Source organism: Sciurus carolinensis, chromosome 5, assembly GCF_902686445.1.
Source record: "Sciurus carolinensis chromosome 5, mSciCar1.2, whole genome shotgun sequence".
NCBI classification, from domain to species: domain Eukaryota; kingdom Metazoa; phylum Chordata; class Mammalia; order Rodentia; family Sciuridae; genus Sciurus; species Sciurus carolinensis.
In genome coordinates, this window is record NC_062217.1 from 15,832,967 (window position 1) to 15,852,636 (window position 19,670).

At 41.2% G+C, this 19,670-nt stretch overlaps 1 protein-coding gene across 1 annotated transcript in view; it reads left to right on the forward strand.

Moving 5' to 3' along the window:
* The first annotated feature begins 13,210 nt into the window (after nucleotides 1-13,210).
* The window catches only part of Dct (dopachrome tautomerase), a 34,086-nt gene continuing 27,626 nt past the window's right edge, over nucleotides 13,211-19,670 (forward strand). The window contains exon 1 of the mRNA XM_047554039.1: nucleotides 13,211-13,505. Within this exon, the coding sequence (XP_047409995.1) occupies nucleotides 13,211-13,505 (295 nt within the window). The remainder of the gene's footprint in view (nucleotides 13,506-19,670) is intronic.

Sequence of the window (19,670 nt, forward strand, 5' to 3'; positions counted from 1 at the left end):
CTGATGGGGTATGGAAAAACTCAATAAGAATTCCTGAATGATGCTTTGATTCTAAGATTTTATCAATGTAGCTTATGATGTCTGCTTGTAGTGGGGAATGGTAAATAAGTATTTTCCCCTCAACTAACCTGGCTTAATATTCACCTTTGACAGACCATTTCAAGTTAAACAAATATGCCACAAATAGGAGACAGACACAAGAAGAGCGGAATGGAAAACGTAGGGAGATTGATACCTTCTTCTCTGGGTTCCCATGGAACTTTCCCAGGTGCCTTTCCTTTAGGATTTTGCCATCTCACATTTGTAGGGTGTGTGTGCTTTTGTCTGTCCTCAGACTTCACACAGTACCTGGCACATAGCCGACCCTCAGTATGTGTTTGTTAAGTGAATAACTGGCAAGAAAGTCAAATGGTGATCAAAACAGGACAAAACTCTTCTGAATCCTGAGAAAGAAGCCTATAGAGTTCCCTACCTTTCCCCTGACTTAACTGTAGGACTTTGGTTCTGTATAAATAATTGTCAACCAGATATTCATAAATTTTGCAATCTTGGAGCTTTAGCAGTTAAAAGGGAAAGCTCAGCATATTGAGCCTAAAATACACCCCACATAAATATCTTCTCTCCTCCACACCTCATGTTTCTCTGCCTTAGCACATCCAAATTATGTCCCTTACCATCAGCCCAAATTTGAAGAAAATCAACATGCCATTGTGAAGTCTCTGAGATGGGTGGAAATGTTGGTAACTTGCCAGAATCTGTTCCAAAAACAACCTGTATAGAAAGTTCCTTTTAAGCTGTGAGTTGATTAATCTGGATTGTAAAGTACAGGGTTCAGAATGAGGTCAGAAGTGTGAGTTGGGTAACAAACAGCGTGTCACTGAAGATAAGTGAATGTTGACGGCAGAGTGAACAGGGTATGAGAACGGCAGAGAGAAGCGCCCCTTGGCAGTGACTGGAGGAGGCCTGCAGGTACAAAGCTCCTTTCTGGGAAGGGCCAGCCTAGACTGTCTTTTATACAACACACGTAATGTGCACTTCCCTAGGTCCTGCAGGGTAATCTTTGCACGAATTCTGAGATGGTGCCATGTTAAATTATTTATAACCAGATTTAAAATAAAGTCCTCATAATTGAAATATGTTAAACTCACTACTCCAGAAAGGTTTATGCAGCTAAGCCTTGTCTCGTCTCCCTTATAATATCCTCTGTCCTTTACAATTGTGGAGTGATTTATAGAGTTACAGTGGGTAACAATGAACTCTTAACTGAAAGACTGTACTATAAGTGCCATGACTTCTTCCATAAAGGACTTGTGTTCTATTCTTAGCTTCTCTTTATATTTTAGCATCTTACATTTTGACCGGTGCTGCCAAACCCACTAAAATGTAAACTCTGATGATATGTGGTTTGCATTCTTTTAGAATAGTTTCATTGCCCTAAACCACCCCCCTGCTCTGCCTACCCACCCTTCCCTTCCCCTCACCCCGCTCCTTCCCACCAGCCCCCCAGCACCCACTGGTCTCTACTGTCTCCACGGTTTTGACTTTTCCAGGATGTCATTGGAATCATATTGTATCTAGTCTTTTCAAACTGGCTTCTTTTGCTTCACAATATACATTTAAATCCCTCCATGCCATCTCACACCTTTTTAGCTTCTTTCTTTTCATCCCAACATAATATTCCATTGGAGGAATGTACCAGTTTATTTACTTGTCTAGTAAAGAATAGCTTGGGTTGCTTCTAGCTCCTTTGTGTCCCCCAAATTGATATACAATAAATTGCACATGTTGTGTCTACAACTTGGTGACTGTTCTTGTAAGGTTATACCAATTAAACCATCACCACAATCAAGACAAAGAATTCACCTACCACACTGCTCACAGGCTTGCCTGCCACCCTTTTCCCAGGCAAACGCTTGCCTGCTTTCTGTCACCTGAGATTAATTTGCATTTTTGAGAATTTTTTATTAGTGGACTCATATGATATATATGGTATATATTCTTTTTGTCTGGCCTCTTTCACTCAGTATAAGCATTTCCCCTGGATTATATAAACTTGGAGAAGCTGGTAAGTCTCCTTGGGATGGTAACTAATGATACAGAGTCAGAGAGTTGTTCTGTTATCAAATACCCCTTTATAAAGTATACTAGTTCTGAAAGCAGCCCAAAGTGTTATTTTTTCCGGTGTAAAGATGCAAAAAGTGTCCACTCTCCTGAGTACAGACATGAAGAGTTTTCACAGTTTGATACAAGGAACCTTCCCAGCATGAGGCACCTGTGGATGCTGCCGCCTCTCTGATGGTGTGTTTCTATGAATGCCATGGTTTCCATTGAGTGCAGGTTGTAGATTTTCTTTGCTCTGTATTTTGTTGCAAATTATAAAAATGCATTTTAAGTATATAATTAAATGGTTAGTTAAAAGTAGATTATAAAAAATGTGTATACATGAGGAGTATTCCTAATCTGGAAATCTGAAATCTAAAGTTCTCCAAAACTAAAACTTCCTGAGTGCTGACAAGATACCGAAAAGTAGAAAATTTCACTCCAAGAAATTTTGTTTCATGTACAAAAGTATTTAAAAACGTATAAAATTATCTTCAAGTATTGTGTATAAGGTGTATAAGATAAATTGTGTAGACTTAAGTTTCATCCCCAAGACATCTCTTTGTGCATATGCAAATATTCCTAAATCTAAAAAAATCCAGAAATCTGAAACCCTTTTGATTTCAAGCATGTCCAATAAGTGATACACAACTGTATTATAATTCCAAGTTCATTTTTAAAAAATCTATTGAAGGAGTGAATGATTCTATTCATCTGGCATGGGAAATACCAAAAGATAAATTAGAACAATTTTTCAATAGTGAGATTATGTGTAATTTAAAATTTCTTCTATTTCTCTGTATTTTTCAAACTTCTAAAATGAATGTGTTCCTTGTTATCAGAAATGATGTGAAAAATTATGTTAAACCCTGGATTCAGCTTTTGATTTGGAAGAAATCAGCATGTTATTTGGAATAAATTCCCATCCCCAGCTAACTTGATCCCTAAAATAACTGTCGTCATTGTTCATCATCTGTTCACTTTTTCCTCCAGTAAACATTAATTATTCAGTTGCTAGGTTCTAGGCACTGTTAGTTGTTGGATATAAAGAGGAACGAAACAGTCTTCTTTTGTTGGAAAGATAACTACGGTTAATCAGTTACTCATGTCAGGAACTGATTGGAAGGGGTCAAGGGAGGCTTACAACTTCAACTAGGAAGTAGACTTTGAAAGACAAGGAGAAACTGCTTTTGGTTTTCTAGGATGAAGAATCAATCCAATGACAAGTGTCATTCTGCCTGGTTATATGGGTGTTCCCATCAGTGAACTATAAGAACAAGGAAAGGTCTGTGGGGACTCAATGCATTGGGGACTGAAGTTCTCCAATGAGGGTGTTGACTCTGTTATTATGGAAAAATTTTAAAGTTAACCTTTCATTTTGTGATAATTATAGATTAACATACAGTTGTGAGAAGTACTACAGAGTAAGAATACTACAGAGAGACTGTAGGTGACCCCCACTCAGTTTCTTTTGATGGTAACATCTTGCAAAAAGTATAGTGCCATAACACATATCCCAGAAATTTTAGTACCTAGAAAAACAAAGAGAAGACAGCTTCAGCTGATCACCATCCTTCGAATAAAATAGGTGGCTGTCCCTTTCTTGACTGGTTTCTGAAACATCCTCTCTTTCTCTCCTACTTTAATAAAGGTCTCATTGGAAGAGATATTTCTTTAGATCTTAAAATACTGAACATTGCCTTAAAGGGTTACTTGGCAGTTACCTTAAATCTGGATCATTTACTCAAACATGTAATGTGAAGAAATGACTTCTAAACATGAAATTATGATGATGGACCTGTGAGCAGAAAAACTTAACCTATGAACATTTAGAGTTGCTTGTAGGCATGGGAGGAAGACTGTTGAAAGGAATATTCCTGAAAGTGACTCGGAATGCACAGTCTTAAAGGACCCTGATAGGGCAACAGGAGGTGAAGGCAGTCCCCAGCCGCCACCAACCATGCTGCCCTGGAGGACCAGGAGGTGTCCATATCTCCTGCAAGAAGAACAGCTGCCACATGAGGAGACTCTAATGAGTTTAGTTCAAAGGAAGAATCTAGGAAAGAAGAAAGGGAAGGTTCAGTTAGAAAGAACCCAACCCACCTCCAGCTCAGAAGTAAGCAAAGGATCTCTCTGGACCTTTCTGCAGAGATCAAGGGGAAAGCAAATCCATAGTCCACCTGGACATTTCAGGTGAAGAGTTTATCCTTAAAGGCATACTGCTTCCCTGTTCTAATGTACAAGTTATTGAGCACTTATTATCTGCCCACACCTAATAACTGAGTTGGCAGAAAGAGTAGTTAAGAGGGACTTTCATACATGAGATACTTGAGTCAAAGGTGAGAAGGAAAAATAGCATCTATATCAAGAAAGAGATGTTCAAATTTTACTCATCCCTGGTTGGCTGACTGATGGAGATTGAGGCTCCATCACTAACTAGCTCTGTGGTCTCCAGTAAGTTGAATGGGCCTTGGTTTTCTGAACTAAGAGTGCTGGTCTAAATGATCTTTAGCTTCTTCTTGAGATGGTATGGCTCGAAGAGAACATGCATAGTACTAACTGAAGAATGCTGACTTGGGGCTCCTGGTCCTGACTGAAGAATGCTAACCTTCACAGAAGTAGATTGCCCTTCACCGTTTGGAATTTCAATGAGATTAGCAGAATTCCTTGAGTCATTAGAAGGCAGCTAAGACTTTCTTCTCTGGGTCTCCTCAGTTTCTCTTCTTCATCGATGTGGCCCATACCAACTCCCTTTCTAAACCCAAAAGTTTGCAGATGTGTTGTGAGTGACACGGTTGTGAAGAGAATGAGTCTATGAGTTTTGATGCCCATTTCCACTACTTACCATTCATTATAAGCTGAATTGTGCCCCCTCAAAATTATATGTCAAAGTCCAAACCTCCAGTACCTCAGAATGTGATCTTTTTGGAAATAGTATTGTTGTGGATGTAATTAGTTAAGATGAGGCAATTCTGGAGTAGGATGGTCTCCTAGATGATCCCCCCCCCCTTGTGTCTTATGAAAGAGAAAATTGGATACAGATCTGCAAATACAGGAAAAATGCCATGTGAAGATTCCCCAAGCCAAGGAACCAGCAGAAGCTTGGGGAGAGGCTGGAACATAACCTTCCCCAGCACGTTGGAAGGAGCCTGGCCTTGCCAACTTTTTATCTTGGGCTTGTAGCCTCCAGAACTGTGAGACGATAAATTATTATCCTTCAAGCTACTCTGCGTGGTGCGTTGCTGTGGTAGTCCCAGTAAACTAATACACCATCCCTTCTCAGTGGAGAGTGAAGACATGCAGGGAGATTTATTTATTTTAAAAATGTAGGTATTTTGCTTTACTCTTTAACTCTTTACCCTCTGTGATCCCCAGTCCCCATGTGTACCATGACTTTACTTGCTGACCAACAGTTTCACATTCACTCTGGTTTTCAGTGAGGACTAAATATTTCTGCAAGATGATGATTTCCCCTCCATGATGAGTGCACTCCTCTATGTTCTGATCTGACCTTTGAACCTTCAGTTCTCATGATGAAATCCATCTCCATGAGATACACAGTGGACTTTCATAAATTCAATTAATTGTATGACTATAAAAATATGACATGACTATAAACTTTATAAATGAAGTTAAAACAAAACCTCTAAAAATTATCTTGGTTTGGTTTGTACTCCTTTTCAGTTTGTTTTTCTTCTTTACTAGAACACATTTTAGAAATGAAAATTTCATAACAGCAACATTTGCATTTACTAAGCAGCTATCTGCCATGATTGGTAAGGACGTATTTCTTTTCTACAGCTTATAAGATGAATTGAAAGTTTAGAGTTGTTCTTTTTGATTTTGTGTGTGTGTGGGTACATGTGTGTGTGCACACTCCACTTAAAGTAGCCAAATTAATGTAGATGAGATTAAATAAGCAATCATTATCAAAGAGAATGTCAGACAGACACCATGGTTAGATGCTTTCTGACAGCAGTTATAAAATAATGAGCTTGGTTTAAAAGCATCAGATTCAGATCAAGAAATTTTTGAAGAATTTTTTTCCTTTTTTTAATGATAGAATTCATTTTTGTCAGGCCTTGAAATTAATGATTGGTCACATATCTGATTTACTCATAGTCTCTGTGACTTATTTAAACTTGGTCCTCACATATACTTGTTAAAATTACTAGTGGAGATTCCTAATTTTAAAGCCTAACAAAATAGCATACTTGTAAACATAATGTCATTTAATTAATTCAGCAGATTCTGAGAAAGAAGAGTTACTTTCATTTCTGTGGAGAGATACCATGTTATGGGCAGGAATATTTTCTTTATGCTAGAGTTAGCAATAATGATTTAGTTTCCAGAAGAAAAGTATTATAAAAAGTTTTTATATTTAAAATTAGATTCTAGAATTAGCTGTGTATATGTATATAAATGTGTGTGTGTGTGTGTGTGTGTGTGTGTGTGTGTGTGTAGAATTCAGTTTTCTCAGTAGGGAGGAGTTTTTGGTGTGCTAGTAGGATTTCCACACTTTCTGGTTGTCCATTGAACTAAAAGGCAGTATGGGCTATTGCCGAGAAGGTAATTGTTTTCCATATGACAAAATGGGTCAGGAAGTGGTTTGGCAGTGCAGGAATCTGAGGATGACAGTAGTTTTAATAGAGTATTACATGGCAATACAGTCACTGCTCGCTGGGTGCCAGTGCTGTTTCACTGTGCCCCATGCTCTGCTAGGCAGCACATAAGGTGCCATATTTAATCCTTATCATTAAGCTTTTTTTGTTGTCAATGAAGTTTTATTTAAGTTATGTATTTATATGCAGTGCTGAGGATCAAACCCAGGGTCTCACACATGCCAAGCAAGCGCTCCATCACTGAGCCACCACCCCAGCCCCACCATTAAGCTTTATTAAGCAGATATTATTCTCTGGGGTTTGCAAATGAAGAAACTGAGGATGAGTTTGGCCCAAGGTCATTTGTCTCTTCTTATAAACTTTAGGATGTTTGTCCTTATCCTGGGGTTTTGATTGGAATAGACTCTTTTAACACTTACATTAAGTTCCTCTATTCATGTAATGTTGTCCTCACAAATGCTCATCATCCTAAATGTTTTTTAACTTAAAATTTTTTATGAATTACTTGTTTGAGTAAGTTCTTTATGAACATGGTTCAAAGCCAAAAAGTACAAACGAGTGGGATGAAAATAAGTTTTCCTTCCTTTCTTGTCCCCAGCTCTTTAAGCCCTTTTCCCAGGGACAGCCACACGACAAACTTCTTGTGTTTCTTCTATACTTTTACACATAAAGACAGGCACCAACAGACAGACAGACACAGACATGCTCCCCATCCCATCTCTGTTCCAGTAAATGTTGGCATTAGCATAGTGATATCAGGGTCATGTGCCCTGTGTTCTCCCTTGACATACATTATAGAGCAACTTCTAGACCCTGTACAATTTTTTTTTTCCCGGTATTGGGGATTGAACCCAGAGGCGCTTAACCACTGAGCAACATCCCAGTCCTTTTTATATATTTCACTTAGAGACAGGGTCTCACTGAGTTGCTTAGGGTCTCTCCAAGTTGCTGAGGCTGGCTTTGAACTTGCAATTCTCCTGCTTCAACCTCCTGAGCCACACTCTCAGCACTGAATAATCTTAATTATGTACTAGGAAGCCCTGGCATCTATGTTAGTACCAAAGTTGTCTAGAGACGGGCATAGTCTCTTGCAAATATGTAGGTGGCATGTGCTGGGTTTGATCAGAAGTGGGTGGAAAGGAGAGTTATTCCCTCCCACAGATCTGTTTTCTAAAGGAGGAGTAGGTTTATTACTTACCTAAGTCAGTCATTAAATTGTAGGGAGACACATAACAAAAATCCAAACTGGATACCCATGTACCAGGATGAAGGATAAAACCAAAATGATAAAAGGGGCATTGGAGGTATGCTTAACACAGAACTGAGGTGAATACGAAGATGAGTGTTGCAAAATCGGAAATTAAAAGGTGTGTTTGATGTATACACATCGTCATAAGGATTGACTATCCAAACATGCATGCAGAAGGCAAAAAATGCCTTCGATTGACAAAACAGATACCACACAGCCATTCCTAACCCTTAATTCCTCTGAAGAACAATTCACACCACCGGGAAAAGAAAAGCTCTTAGATGTAGAAAGCAAAAGCTTATCAGGACAGACGCCCAGCATTTAGAAAACAATTTGGACACAGGGAAAAAATAATCTCATTTCCCCATGATGTGGCAGCAGAGAATAGATCAAAAAGCATTCGACAGAGTCCAGCAGGGGGCTAAAAAATGGGGAGGATTTTCACATTCGGAGGCATGGGAGAAAAGAGCAGGCGACTTGCTGACAAGCAGAAGAAAGATGCGTATGCTTTCTCATATTAATCTTAGCAACGGCCCTAAGACATTTACCATCCGATTCAATAGCTCACCGGGTTTTGAGCCATTTCTTCTTTTGAATGTAGGGAAGGCAGGGGCTGTCATCCTAGCTCCAAAGTTTTGCATGCCCAACCTGCATCCTCCACTCTCAATTCTCCAAAGTACCTAATTCAATTCGTTTCCATCAACATGCATTGAGTCCTTCCTATGGGCAAGATGGTACTAGGTGCTGAAATGCAAAGTGAAAAGATGCAGGACATGTTTGTTTGTTTTTTTTAAACACTTAGTCTTGCCTCAATTTTTAAAAGAGAGGATAAAAGGAATAGCTAAAGGGGTATGTTTGTACTCAGTTTATTTAGCTCCGTGATACACAGCTGACTTTCTTTACTGGTTTTCAGAATCCTTTATAATAGACCTTGATTTTATGGCTTTTCTTGGCAACAAATAGTCTCAATACACCCCGAATTACCTCCTCTTGGATTCTACTATTCAATTCCCAGCAGTCTCCCTCTTGTAAATAAGGCAATGCTTAATTGCAACCACACCTGTGATCTGGGATCTTCTTGGCTTACGTCGTTAGATCTGTGATTACGTACATCAATTTCTCAGGGATTCTCATTGAATTCTTTTCTAAATCATGTCTTGCTTACAAACAATGACTTGGTTGGGTGTTTATTATGTTTAGATTTACATAGAGATACTGTGTGCCTCACTCTGCCTCATTTCTCAAAGGATTTGAGACAGCTGGAGAAATACATAAATTTGCAAAATGATAAAATAAGAATCCCAGAACCCAGGAACCCAAGGGAGGAAAAATATCAAACTAAATACTGCATAAATCGGTTGCATGATGTGGGGGCTGCTGATCTGGCACTACACCTCGTAAGTGGCCAAGGCAAAGAAAGAAACTCATGACTGACAGACCCTGAGTGCTCAGGACAAGCTGGTTGCTATGAGGACGAGCAGCTTTTCTGGATACTGAGCCCTGAGAGAAACCTGTCCACTGTAAGGTGTATAGATGACATAAAAAAATACCTTACAGGCTTCAACACAGTTTCTCACCCTTAATAAAGGCTGATGGCTTGATATCCAAAGGTAATCAGTCAATGCCAGGCTAGTAGAGACCCAACTCTCTCTCAAGTACCATTAATCTCCTCTATCAAAATGAGGATTTCTTAGTAATATTTGGATCTGCCTAGGGCTCTGCAGTTATATTAAAACAATTCATTTAAATTAGAAGCATTTAAGTAGTTCCTTGTAATTTAAATGAGATCACAGAAGGCAAGGAAGCAAGTTTAGCACTGAACATTGCATAAAGTAGGATATAAAGAATATTCTAAGTTTACCTCAGTTTCTTATTTTGAGGCATTGCGGTGACTTCGCCAGAGACTATGAACCAGGTAATGCTGCATGGTGAAACGATTATGACTTTGGAGTCAGGTAAACCATTCTAAGTTTGTTAACTAAAGTCTTGCAGTCTCCGTTTCCTCATCTGTAAGATCAGCATAATAAAAAATAATTGCTACAAAAAAAAAAAAAAAAACACAATGCAATGTGGAAGAAAGGAGGTGGTTGGGTGAGGATGTGTTTAAATCAGCAGTAAGGGAAGACTTTGCTCAGGAGCCGAAACCTGAATGACAAGGAGGATTCTGAGCAAGAATATTCCAGGCACAGGCAACAGCAGTACAAAGGTCAAGGTAGAAACAAATGGGACCTATCTGAGTAACAAAGCGATCACACTATTCTGCCATTGCAGGATAGAAGGAAGATAGGAAGGTGAGGGGCAGATCATGGAGGATCTATTACGTCAGATCTCCAACTGTGCATGGTAAGAAATTTTTAAAAAACAATTTTCAGTCACAGACCAACATGCGATCCAAATGCACATGACCAGTCTGCAGTGCATACCACATGATCATCATTGTGCAAATTTGACAACCCCTTCCAGCTGGCCTCTACCCTGTTTAATAAGACTACTGAGCATGTGCTTCAGTGTGTGACACTAATTGCTATGGAAATTTCTAAAGGCTGGCTCTCACTTTTGGTGCTCATTGTACTTGATGCAGACCAGTAACATGCTATTCATGGATCCACAGATCACACTTGAGTAATTCATGTAAAGAACACTGGATCTTACCATAAATACATTGGAAAGCATATGCGGGGAATGGAATAAGATAAGAATCAACGATTCAAGGGTTGTGATGATTCAAAGGTCTACTAAGATGGAGAAGACCAATGGAGGACAAACAGAAGGAGAAATAAAAGTCCTGCTTTGAACATTCTAAGTGAGAGATGTCTAGAGGAAAAGGGGGGTCAAATAGGAAGTTGGATATACAAATCTGGGGTTCACATCAGAGGTTAGGTTAGAGATGCAGTTCTGGGGAGTCACAACAGCCTGCATTTAAAGCCTCAGATGAACTGAGTGATCTAGCATGTATCATAATGAAAGAAAAGAGATCCCAGGACCTGACCTTAAAGGGTGGGAGGCATCCTGATGTGATGATGTTGCCTTCATCAGTCAGTATCCAAGAAATTTGATTCTAACATTTATGGAACTCCAGAGTTTCACACAGCATAAAATAAAATTCCTAATGTTACAGTGCTGGCATGAAGCAGCAGTCAGAACGAGATCCAAAATGCCCTTCCAACTTTGAGAGGTTATGATTCTAGTATCATTCAAACTCTTACCAGCCCTGCCATCGTGGGTTGGATGGTGGTGCCTCAAAGGACTTGTCCATGTCCCAGAATCTGTGAATGTAGTGCTATTTGGAAAGAGTCTTCTTTGCAGATGTAATTGAGTTAAGATTCTTAAGATGAGATCATCCTGGATTATGGGAGTGGGACTTAAGTCCAGTGACAAGTGCCCTTGTAAGACACAGACACAGAAGAGAGACACAGACTGCCCTGTGATTAGACTGCTGCAGACTCAAGCCAGAGAAGCTGACACCCGTCGGCAGCCACAAAGCTGGAAGGGGCAAGGATGCTGGAGGGATTGCGGGTTTGCTGACACACACCAGTCCTTGCCAACACCTGGATGGCAGACTTCTGGCTCCAGAATTGTGGGAAAACAAATTTCTGTGGTTTAAGCCACACAGTTTGTGAACATCTGTTATAGGAGTCTGAGGAGACTAAGCAGCCGGTGTCTTAACTGAAGTCCTGCAAGGCTTCGGAGCTGAACTTCATTCTCACTCAGTGGCTCGAAGCTCTGGCTACAGAGTAGGGTCGCCTAGAGAATGTATAAAGATACCGAACGTATAAACATGCTCAGAGTACGATTCCTTGGGACTGAGGTGCAGACAGGCATTGCCACTGAGCCTGAAGTGAGAACTGCCATTTAAATTAGTCACAACAACTTAATATCAAGGGGAAGGGACATGGAGATTCAGGTGGTGGGAATACCTGTATCTGTTTTTTTTTCTACCTTCAGAATTTGCTCTGAAATTTAACCTCAGTTCTCTTTCTGTCTTATGAACATTGAATCAGTGTCACATCAGCGGTCGGTCGGTACAGATCCTATGGCACTAAGACAGTCCTGTTTCTCCATGAAGGAATCCACAGATGCTCTGACAAGTGGCCACCTTTGCTCCTCTGGTGCTCCCCTGGCTGCCCCCAGCAGCTCTGGGGAGGGGCTTTCTAGACTGAAGCTTGATAATGCCTAGATTTAATATAAATCAACAGATTCACTTGCAAGCCTTCACTCCAAATTCTCCCCTTGCCTTCCTTGTGATCAGATAATGGCCATCATGGATTTCTGCAGTGTGATACGTCACGTAATTTTTTTTAAAAGTCTGCTTCATAGATGCTCTGAACAGGAGAAGAACAAGTTATTATTTGGAAGGAAGGGAATTCGTCATTGTGAAACAAAGCAACGCCTTGTACACCAGCCCTAAATAAATATTTCTTTATTTTCGAAGTTGTGTGACCTCCCGTGGCGATCTCTCTTGCACATCATGAGCAGTCATGAGGGCAATGTAGTTAGCAATGCATGCTTGTCTGCAAAGAGCCTTTGACGAAGAGCTCACTACATCTATTGACTCCCTGGGAAGTCTGAGGTCACAAGCTTGGCTGGAGCACATGGGTCCAATAAAGAGGATGGTTTTGCCCTCCTGAAACCAAGCCAGAAACTTTATCTCCTTCATTGTGCACTTTGGGTCATGTGCTAACGATGAGGATTTCTCTAATACTAATCCCCCTAATGATGGCTTCTCCCAGCCCTTACACAAACCCCACCAGGCCCCGTGGCTTGGCGGGCCAGAAAGAATAAAGGCAGCACGGTGTTTGGCTTTTGAACTGAGTTCAAGGCAATTAAAGTCAAGGACTAAGGAGGAAAGAGGGAGGCTTAGAAATACCAGCATAATAAGTAGGATGACTGGGGCGCTCTGTAAATTAACTCAATTAGACAAAGCTTGATTTAACGGGGGAAGGATGGTGAGAAGTGCTACCCTCATTAAATTGGGCTCTTAGAGGCGCTTCTAATGAAATTAAAATTGTGTTAGTTGTTTGAATCATAAAATAGCATGTGCATGTGCACGTACACACAGCACACACGTAGCTTCTGATTTTTGTGGATTTTTTTTTTTTAAGAGGAGAGGAATAGGATGCAAAAACAATAAATACCAAAAAAGAAAAAGACTTGACAAGTGGCTGCTCGAGGATTCAAGAGTGGAAGGAGGAGACAGGCTTGATAGGAGGAGTGTGCCGGGTCCCCCCAGGTCTCAGCCATGAGCCCTGTGCCGTGGGGGCTTCTGTTCGGTTGCCTGGCCTGCAGAATCCTGCCTGGAGCCTGGGCCCAGTTTCCCCGGGCCTGCATGACCTTGGACAACCTGGTGAACAAGGAGTGCTGCCCAGCACTGGGCGCCGAGCCTGCCAACATCTGTGGCTTGCAGGAGGGCCGCGGGCAGTGTGCAGAGGTGCAAGCTGACACCAGGCCCTGGAGTGGCCCCTATGTCCTTCGAAACCAGGATGATCGTGAGCAGTGGCCAAGGAAGTTCTTCAACCGGACCTGCAAGTGCACAGGTGAGGCCCCTCTGGGCAGATCTGGGCCACACTCAGAGCCTGGTGGAAAGGGTCTCAGTGGCCAAAGGAGCCCCTTCTCTGGAAGAGATGAGACAGTTGCCACAGACTGTTAGGCCAGGCTCCGGGAGGAGACCCATATGTTCCTGGTAGCAGGCGTGTTCAGTAAGTCTTGGTTATATCGCATCCTCCAGTACTTCCAGTTGTGGAAACTAAATAAATATTACATGGGCCAAGCCTGGTTTTGAGTGCACGCCAACATACCTTTGGCTTGTTTGTTGGAAGGGGAAGCTAAAGAGCTGGAGAGTCGGCTTTGAAACTCAGGACAAGTCCTTTCAGGATGGATCCAGTGCCCTCTCCTGAAACGGGTCTGCACATGCAGACAAGGGGTGGGTGCAGCTCGGCATTTGCAGGGGCAAGTGTGGAAGGCAGGTGTTCGCCTGGCCTCAGCGTTTCTCAAGATGTGAACAGCTCTCAGACAGGCCGCATCTTTCTCATCACAGCTTTGACTGGGCTGTGACTTTGCCAACACGGGGGAGATGCAGCAAGATGCCTTCCTCAGTGACCAGGGGGAGGAGGGCTGTTAGTGGGTGACAGTGGCTTTTTTCCCACTCTTGTTGGGATTTGAACTGGAAGTTATCAAATTTGCTTCAGTGTCCTTTAGACGCTGGTCTCTCTTCCACCTGTTTCTTTGGAATCTCCACGTTGCTCTTTCCTCTGGCTCTTCTGGGCCTTCTCAAGTCCTCTTCAGTTGTCCATCCCTCCAGCCTCCAGCATCCACGCACAGTTGGAAGGCTGGCAGGGCATTTGAAATACAAAATCCAGCCAAGTCCCTGGATACTGTGCTTTGGTGGCCGGCTTCATCTGATGTTTTCCTTTTGAAAATACTTTATACTTCTATTCTCACATGAGGCTGGAACATAGCAGAATAACCAAGCTACAAAAAGGTCTGAAGAGGAATTACTAAGGGAGGGTAGCTGTGATGTGGATTTAGAAATGTCTTTGTCCAAATCCCCAAAATACTTCTATACTATTATATGACCAAGTGCCACAACTTTTTAAAAAGTTGGGAATCTCCATTTTTTGGAATCCTGGGGCAGAAGACTTTATTTAGTAAGTCAGATATCATTGTAAACCCTTCTTATCAATTTCTCCCTCATATTTGTGACCTGACTAGCAAATTTACTTTTACAAGGTGGAGGTGGAGAGAATAGAGCATGCATCATGGAAGGGGTAACTACAACTTCCCTTTGCCGAGAGAGTGCTTATACATATTCCTCTGGAAGTGGCAGGAACATATGGTCACAGTGACCTACTTTCAGAACAAAAGGGATCCCCTTCTCCAAACGATGATGAGACAGAAATAAGTCTAGGCTGTAAGTCCGGGCTGCAAGGACATCACACGTGCACAGGTCCATTGAAGGAACAGAGCCTCCTCAGGGTGTGTGGTCTCCGTTCCCAGCCACTGTTAAGGCCCTGGCTGCCCCAGTACCCCACCCGCATGCTCTGGCTCGCCTCTTCTCCGTGGTTTACTTGTTCTTGACTCACTCAGGACTGTCACTCTTTCCATACTAAGTTCATGTTTTGTTTTCTTAAATAACAAGATTTGCTGTATCTATAAATTTAATTTTATTAGACTCTTCCTTTATTCCCAGCTTTAGTGAGGTAGAACTGGCAGGCAGAACGTTGCACACATATACAAGTTGGTGAGTTTAGACATATGTATATCCATGTTAGTGTCACCACAATCAAGGTAACAAACATATTTCTTACCTCCAAATTTTCCTTCTGCCTCTTAACTTTTTGCCTTTGTAAGAAAACACAGGTGCTTCCCTGGTAGCACATGTGAAAGTGACAGTACCTCTTAACTACAGGCACAGTGCTGTGCAACAGAGCTTTGGTACTTCTCATTTTGTGTTTTTGCAACTTGATATTCATTGAACAGCAGCCCCCCAGCGACCCCTCTCCCACTCCCTGATAACTACCATTCATTGTCTACTTCTGTACCTTTGACCACTTCTGATGCTTCACTAGGAGGAATCATGCAGTATTTGTCTTCCTGTGACTGGTTCATTTCACTTATCACAATGTCTTCCAGGTCTACCCCTGTTATTGCAAATGCTGGCATTTCTTCCTTTTCAAGGCTGAATAATATTCCATTCTGTTTGCATACCAACATTGAATGGGCTTAGTTATGTTGGCTAGATGGACTTTTTCTTTGAGTCTTAGGGCACCACACTAAGTCCTTAGAGATTGAGCTGAAAAGTAGCTCTGTGTGTTCAGTAATTACCATTCTGTGATGAGTCAAGTGTCCCAAAGCAAGACATATGTCTGCCAGTTGTGTGGAGTGAGCTGCTTGCTTTCTAGGGTAGTTTTTGCATGGTTTGCAGGGAGTCTTTAGACGTTAAACCTGATCTTGAGCTTCCCAAAGACTTTCCCTTCTGGTAGACTTATTCCTTTGCAAATGGAGTCCCTGAGATTCTCCTAGCATCCTCCAAAAGTTCCTAAGGAAGAAATGCTGATCAGCTTTTGGCAGTTAGCTAATAAGTTAGCTTCCATTGCTGTTCTTGAATTTTGTTAATTCACTGGAAAAATAAATATTCCATAGTTTCCACAAGCATAAAGCTGGTCAAAATAGAATCACATATGTAAAAACAAACACAAACTCTGAGATAAAAAAAAAAAAAAGAAACCCTAAATTCTATGCTCAAATTCCCCTTAGAGAAGAACTTCACTATTCTCTGTAGGGATGAATTATAACAAAACATAATTACCAAACTTAATTGTCAGGAAGATCCGAATTTCAGAAAACTTTGGCATTAGCCATTCACCTTATAAGGCTTGCTTGCCAGTTAGCATTTATGAGAGCATGTCAGTTGCAGCTGTGTCTCTGGGCTTTTGAAAAGCTTGGGTACCAAATAGTTTTGGAGCAGTTGGCTGAGCATTTCTTGTTTGTACAAGTGACTAAGTGCCTCCATTTTCCAATCCCTGAAATGGGGATAATGATGAAACCGCAGTTGTAAAATCTTTTTGAGCTCTGTAGATGAAAGGACCTAGGTAAGTATAAAGTATTGTTATTAAAATAATAGAATCTCTAATTAAAAGGAATAGGCTATTTAGGGTTCCTTGTAAATTCACTAATCGGTGGTCGTTAAGCCTATTTAGCCTAATAGCTTTCTGAGGTCGAGCTGATGCGGTGCGTGTAGGAACGTGTGGGGTTCAGATGTTCTCTCTCTTTATTCCAATCCTAAGTAGGCAGATGACTTTAACTCTTTAAATTTAATTTTTGCTCAAGGACATACTCAATGGTAAATAGATTGGTATCATCCATCCTCACCCCCCCCCCATTTCCCAGTAAGATAACACAATCTTTCTAAAATGCTCCACCACCTTTTTTTTTTTTTAACTACTGGTGGCTTAAGGGAAGAAAATAAATCATGTTAAATTGATGTAAGAGTCTCTGAGGAAATCTAAGGAAAGAAGCAAATGTTTCCTGGGCTGGGTTTCCCTGTCGTTACACTTGCCGGTTGAGTTGGGTACCTTTTTTTTTTTTTTTTTTTTTTTTTTGGCGGTGCTGGGGATTGAACCCAGGGCCTTATGCTTGCAAGGCAAGCAAGCTACCCACTGAGCTACATCCCCAGCCCCTCAACTGCAGCATCTTGACAAGTTCTTCAGGCCAGATCTGTAAGCTCAAAAACGAAAGGGACCTGGCTGCCGAGCGCGGGTGTTTCTTCTCCGAGACATGCTGAAAAGGATTTTTTTAAATTGAGTACATTCCTGGGTCACAGGCGAGCTCAGAGCCAGAGAACGCCTTCTTGTTGGTACTGAAGCGGGTAGCTGTTCACCACGGTGGTGAAGCAGCTCCTGGCGAAGTCTTTCGTCATCCGGGAGCTTGCTTTCTTCCCATTTCACTTTTCCCACAGGCCTCAGGGATGCCTGACCCGGCACAGAACCTTCTTCATTTTCATTAGGCAGCAGCTTCGTGCCTCATCTGTATTTGTATCCCCGGTGGCGAAGCCTTGTATTCAGCTTTTCACTGATTCCTTCCCCAGGGGCCCAACCAACACACAGAGACATGAGTCTCTTTTTTCAATAAGCGACAACAGGAAGTAAAGGGTGCTTAATAAACAGTACACAATTCTAGGAAAAACTGCATTAGATCAAAGGTTACCATGAAGAAAGCATCGTTACAACACCAAATTTTCCCCATATGATGATCTTTTGATGTTTATTGATCCAGAGATGATACACAAGAACTAGCCCCATACAAAAAATAACTTTTCTTTACTTCTCAATTGCCTGTATTAAGGCAAATGTAGAAGAAATCTGGGCTGAATATAACCATAGTCCTTCAGTTATTCACTGATGCTTCTGAAAATGGAGTGGGGCGTGGCAGTGAGAACACACACCCCAACCGGGGACACATCTTTGCCAGGACTGGCCATCTCTTGTTTTATTTATTTATTTTTGTTATAATTAGTTACCCATGACAGTAGAATACACTTTGAAGCAGCATATATAATGGAGTATCATTTCTCACTTTTCTGGCTACACATGATGTAGAATCCCATGATTCTTAAGTTGTGCACGGTGTAGTGGTAAGCGAGACAGATACAGAAACAAAAACTTGCTATGCTATTTGACAAGTGGCATCTAATACTACTAGTGATGCTACCCTTAAGATGGAACTTACTCTATACCAGGCTCCAAGCTGTGGGCTCCGTATTAACGTGCTTGGTTTTCAGAAGAGCTGGGTGAGATAGATCTCTTACCTGATGGGCAGGCTCTGAGAGGGTAAGTTCAAAGTTGCCAACTTGCCTGAATCAAAGTACAAAAAGTTATAGGAGCGCAGAGGAAGGCATGTTGAGAGTTTTCTTTCTTTCTTTTTCTTTTTTTAAAGACTTTACTTTTAGAACAGTTTCAGGTTCAATGTAAAGGTGATCAAAACTGCCAGGATCGCCCCTATGCCCTGTGCCGTATCCACCCCAGGGCACAGGCTCCCTGACTATCAAGGGATGTCTGGTTTTGACCTCTCCCCAAGTAGTGGATGGTCAGGAAATTATTTGTTGAATAAGTAATCAATTAGTTATTGATAATTTTGTTTCTACCAACCAAGAGCAATCATGATAAAGAAAGTGAATAGCTGCAAAATTCACCATATTACAAATTACTCAATTTCAACTATGTGACCCCAAGATTCAAAAACAATTTTCACACCTTTATATATAGGTGTTTTTGAATTCACCATTATAAAACTTCAGTGTGTTATTTCTTAACATTTAAAAAAGGTTTTTAGAGCAGTTTTAGATTTAAAGCAAAACTGAACAGAGAAGACATATACACTCTGCCCCTCCAAGGTCCCTGCATCCTCCACTCCACTGTCCACATCTGTCCACATTGGTATGTTTGTGCCATCAGTGACACATCAATGTCACCAAGTTTCTTAGCATTTTGCAGCAAGGAATGACTCTCAGATTGTGGAGTGGTGACTGCACATTTATCACCAGTCATCTAAGCCTACTCTAGGAAGTCAGCTGGAAGTTTGACTGAATTCTCCTCTGGATAATTAATATTCTTCAGACACAGAATTTTCATCAGTCAGTTGTGGAAAAATTTCTTGTTTCTGAAAAATCTGCCAGAGTAGGTTCAATCAAATTTGTTTCTAAAATAGAGATTGTAGAATTTCAGTAAGAAAGCCCGGGTGAAAATGAATAGATTCCAATTCCATAAAAGCCGGAAGCATCCTGAAAAGCAAATGGTATTGTAGTAGCTGCTCCATAAACACTTGCTAAGTGGGGCCTGGTGGCACGCACCTGGAATCCCAGTGGCTGGGGAGGCTGAGGCAGGAAGATTGGGAGCCTCAAAGTCAACCTCAGCAAAAGTGAGGTGCTAAATAACTCAGTGAGACCCTGTCTCTAAATAAAATGCAAAATAGGGTTGGGGATGTGGCTCAGTGGTCAAGTGCCCCTGAGTTCAATCCATGGCACCTCCCCCCTCAAAAAACTAAGATAAATACTTGGTAAGTAAATATCATGTATTTAATAGCCTTATTCCAGGCATCAACAAACATTTCAGCATTTAACTCAAACTATTAAAAACCATTCTTTTCAACCTGGAAAAAAAATTTTTTTTTCTTTTTAAGTATTTTTACTTACGTTTGTACAGGAT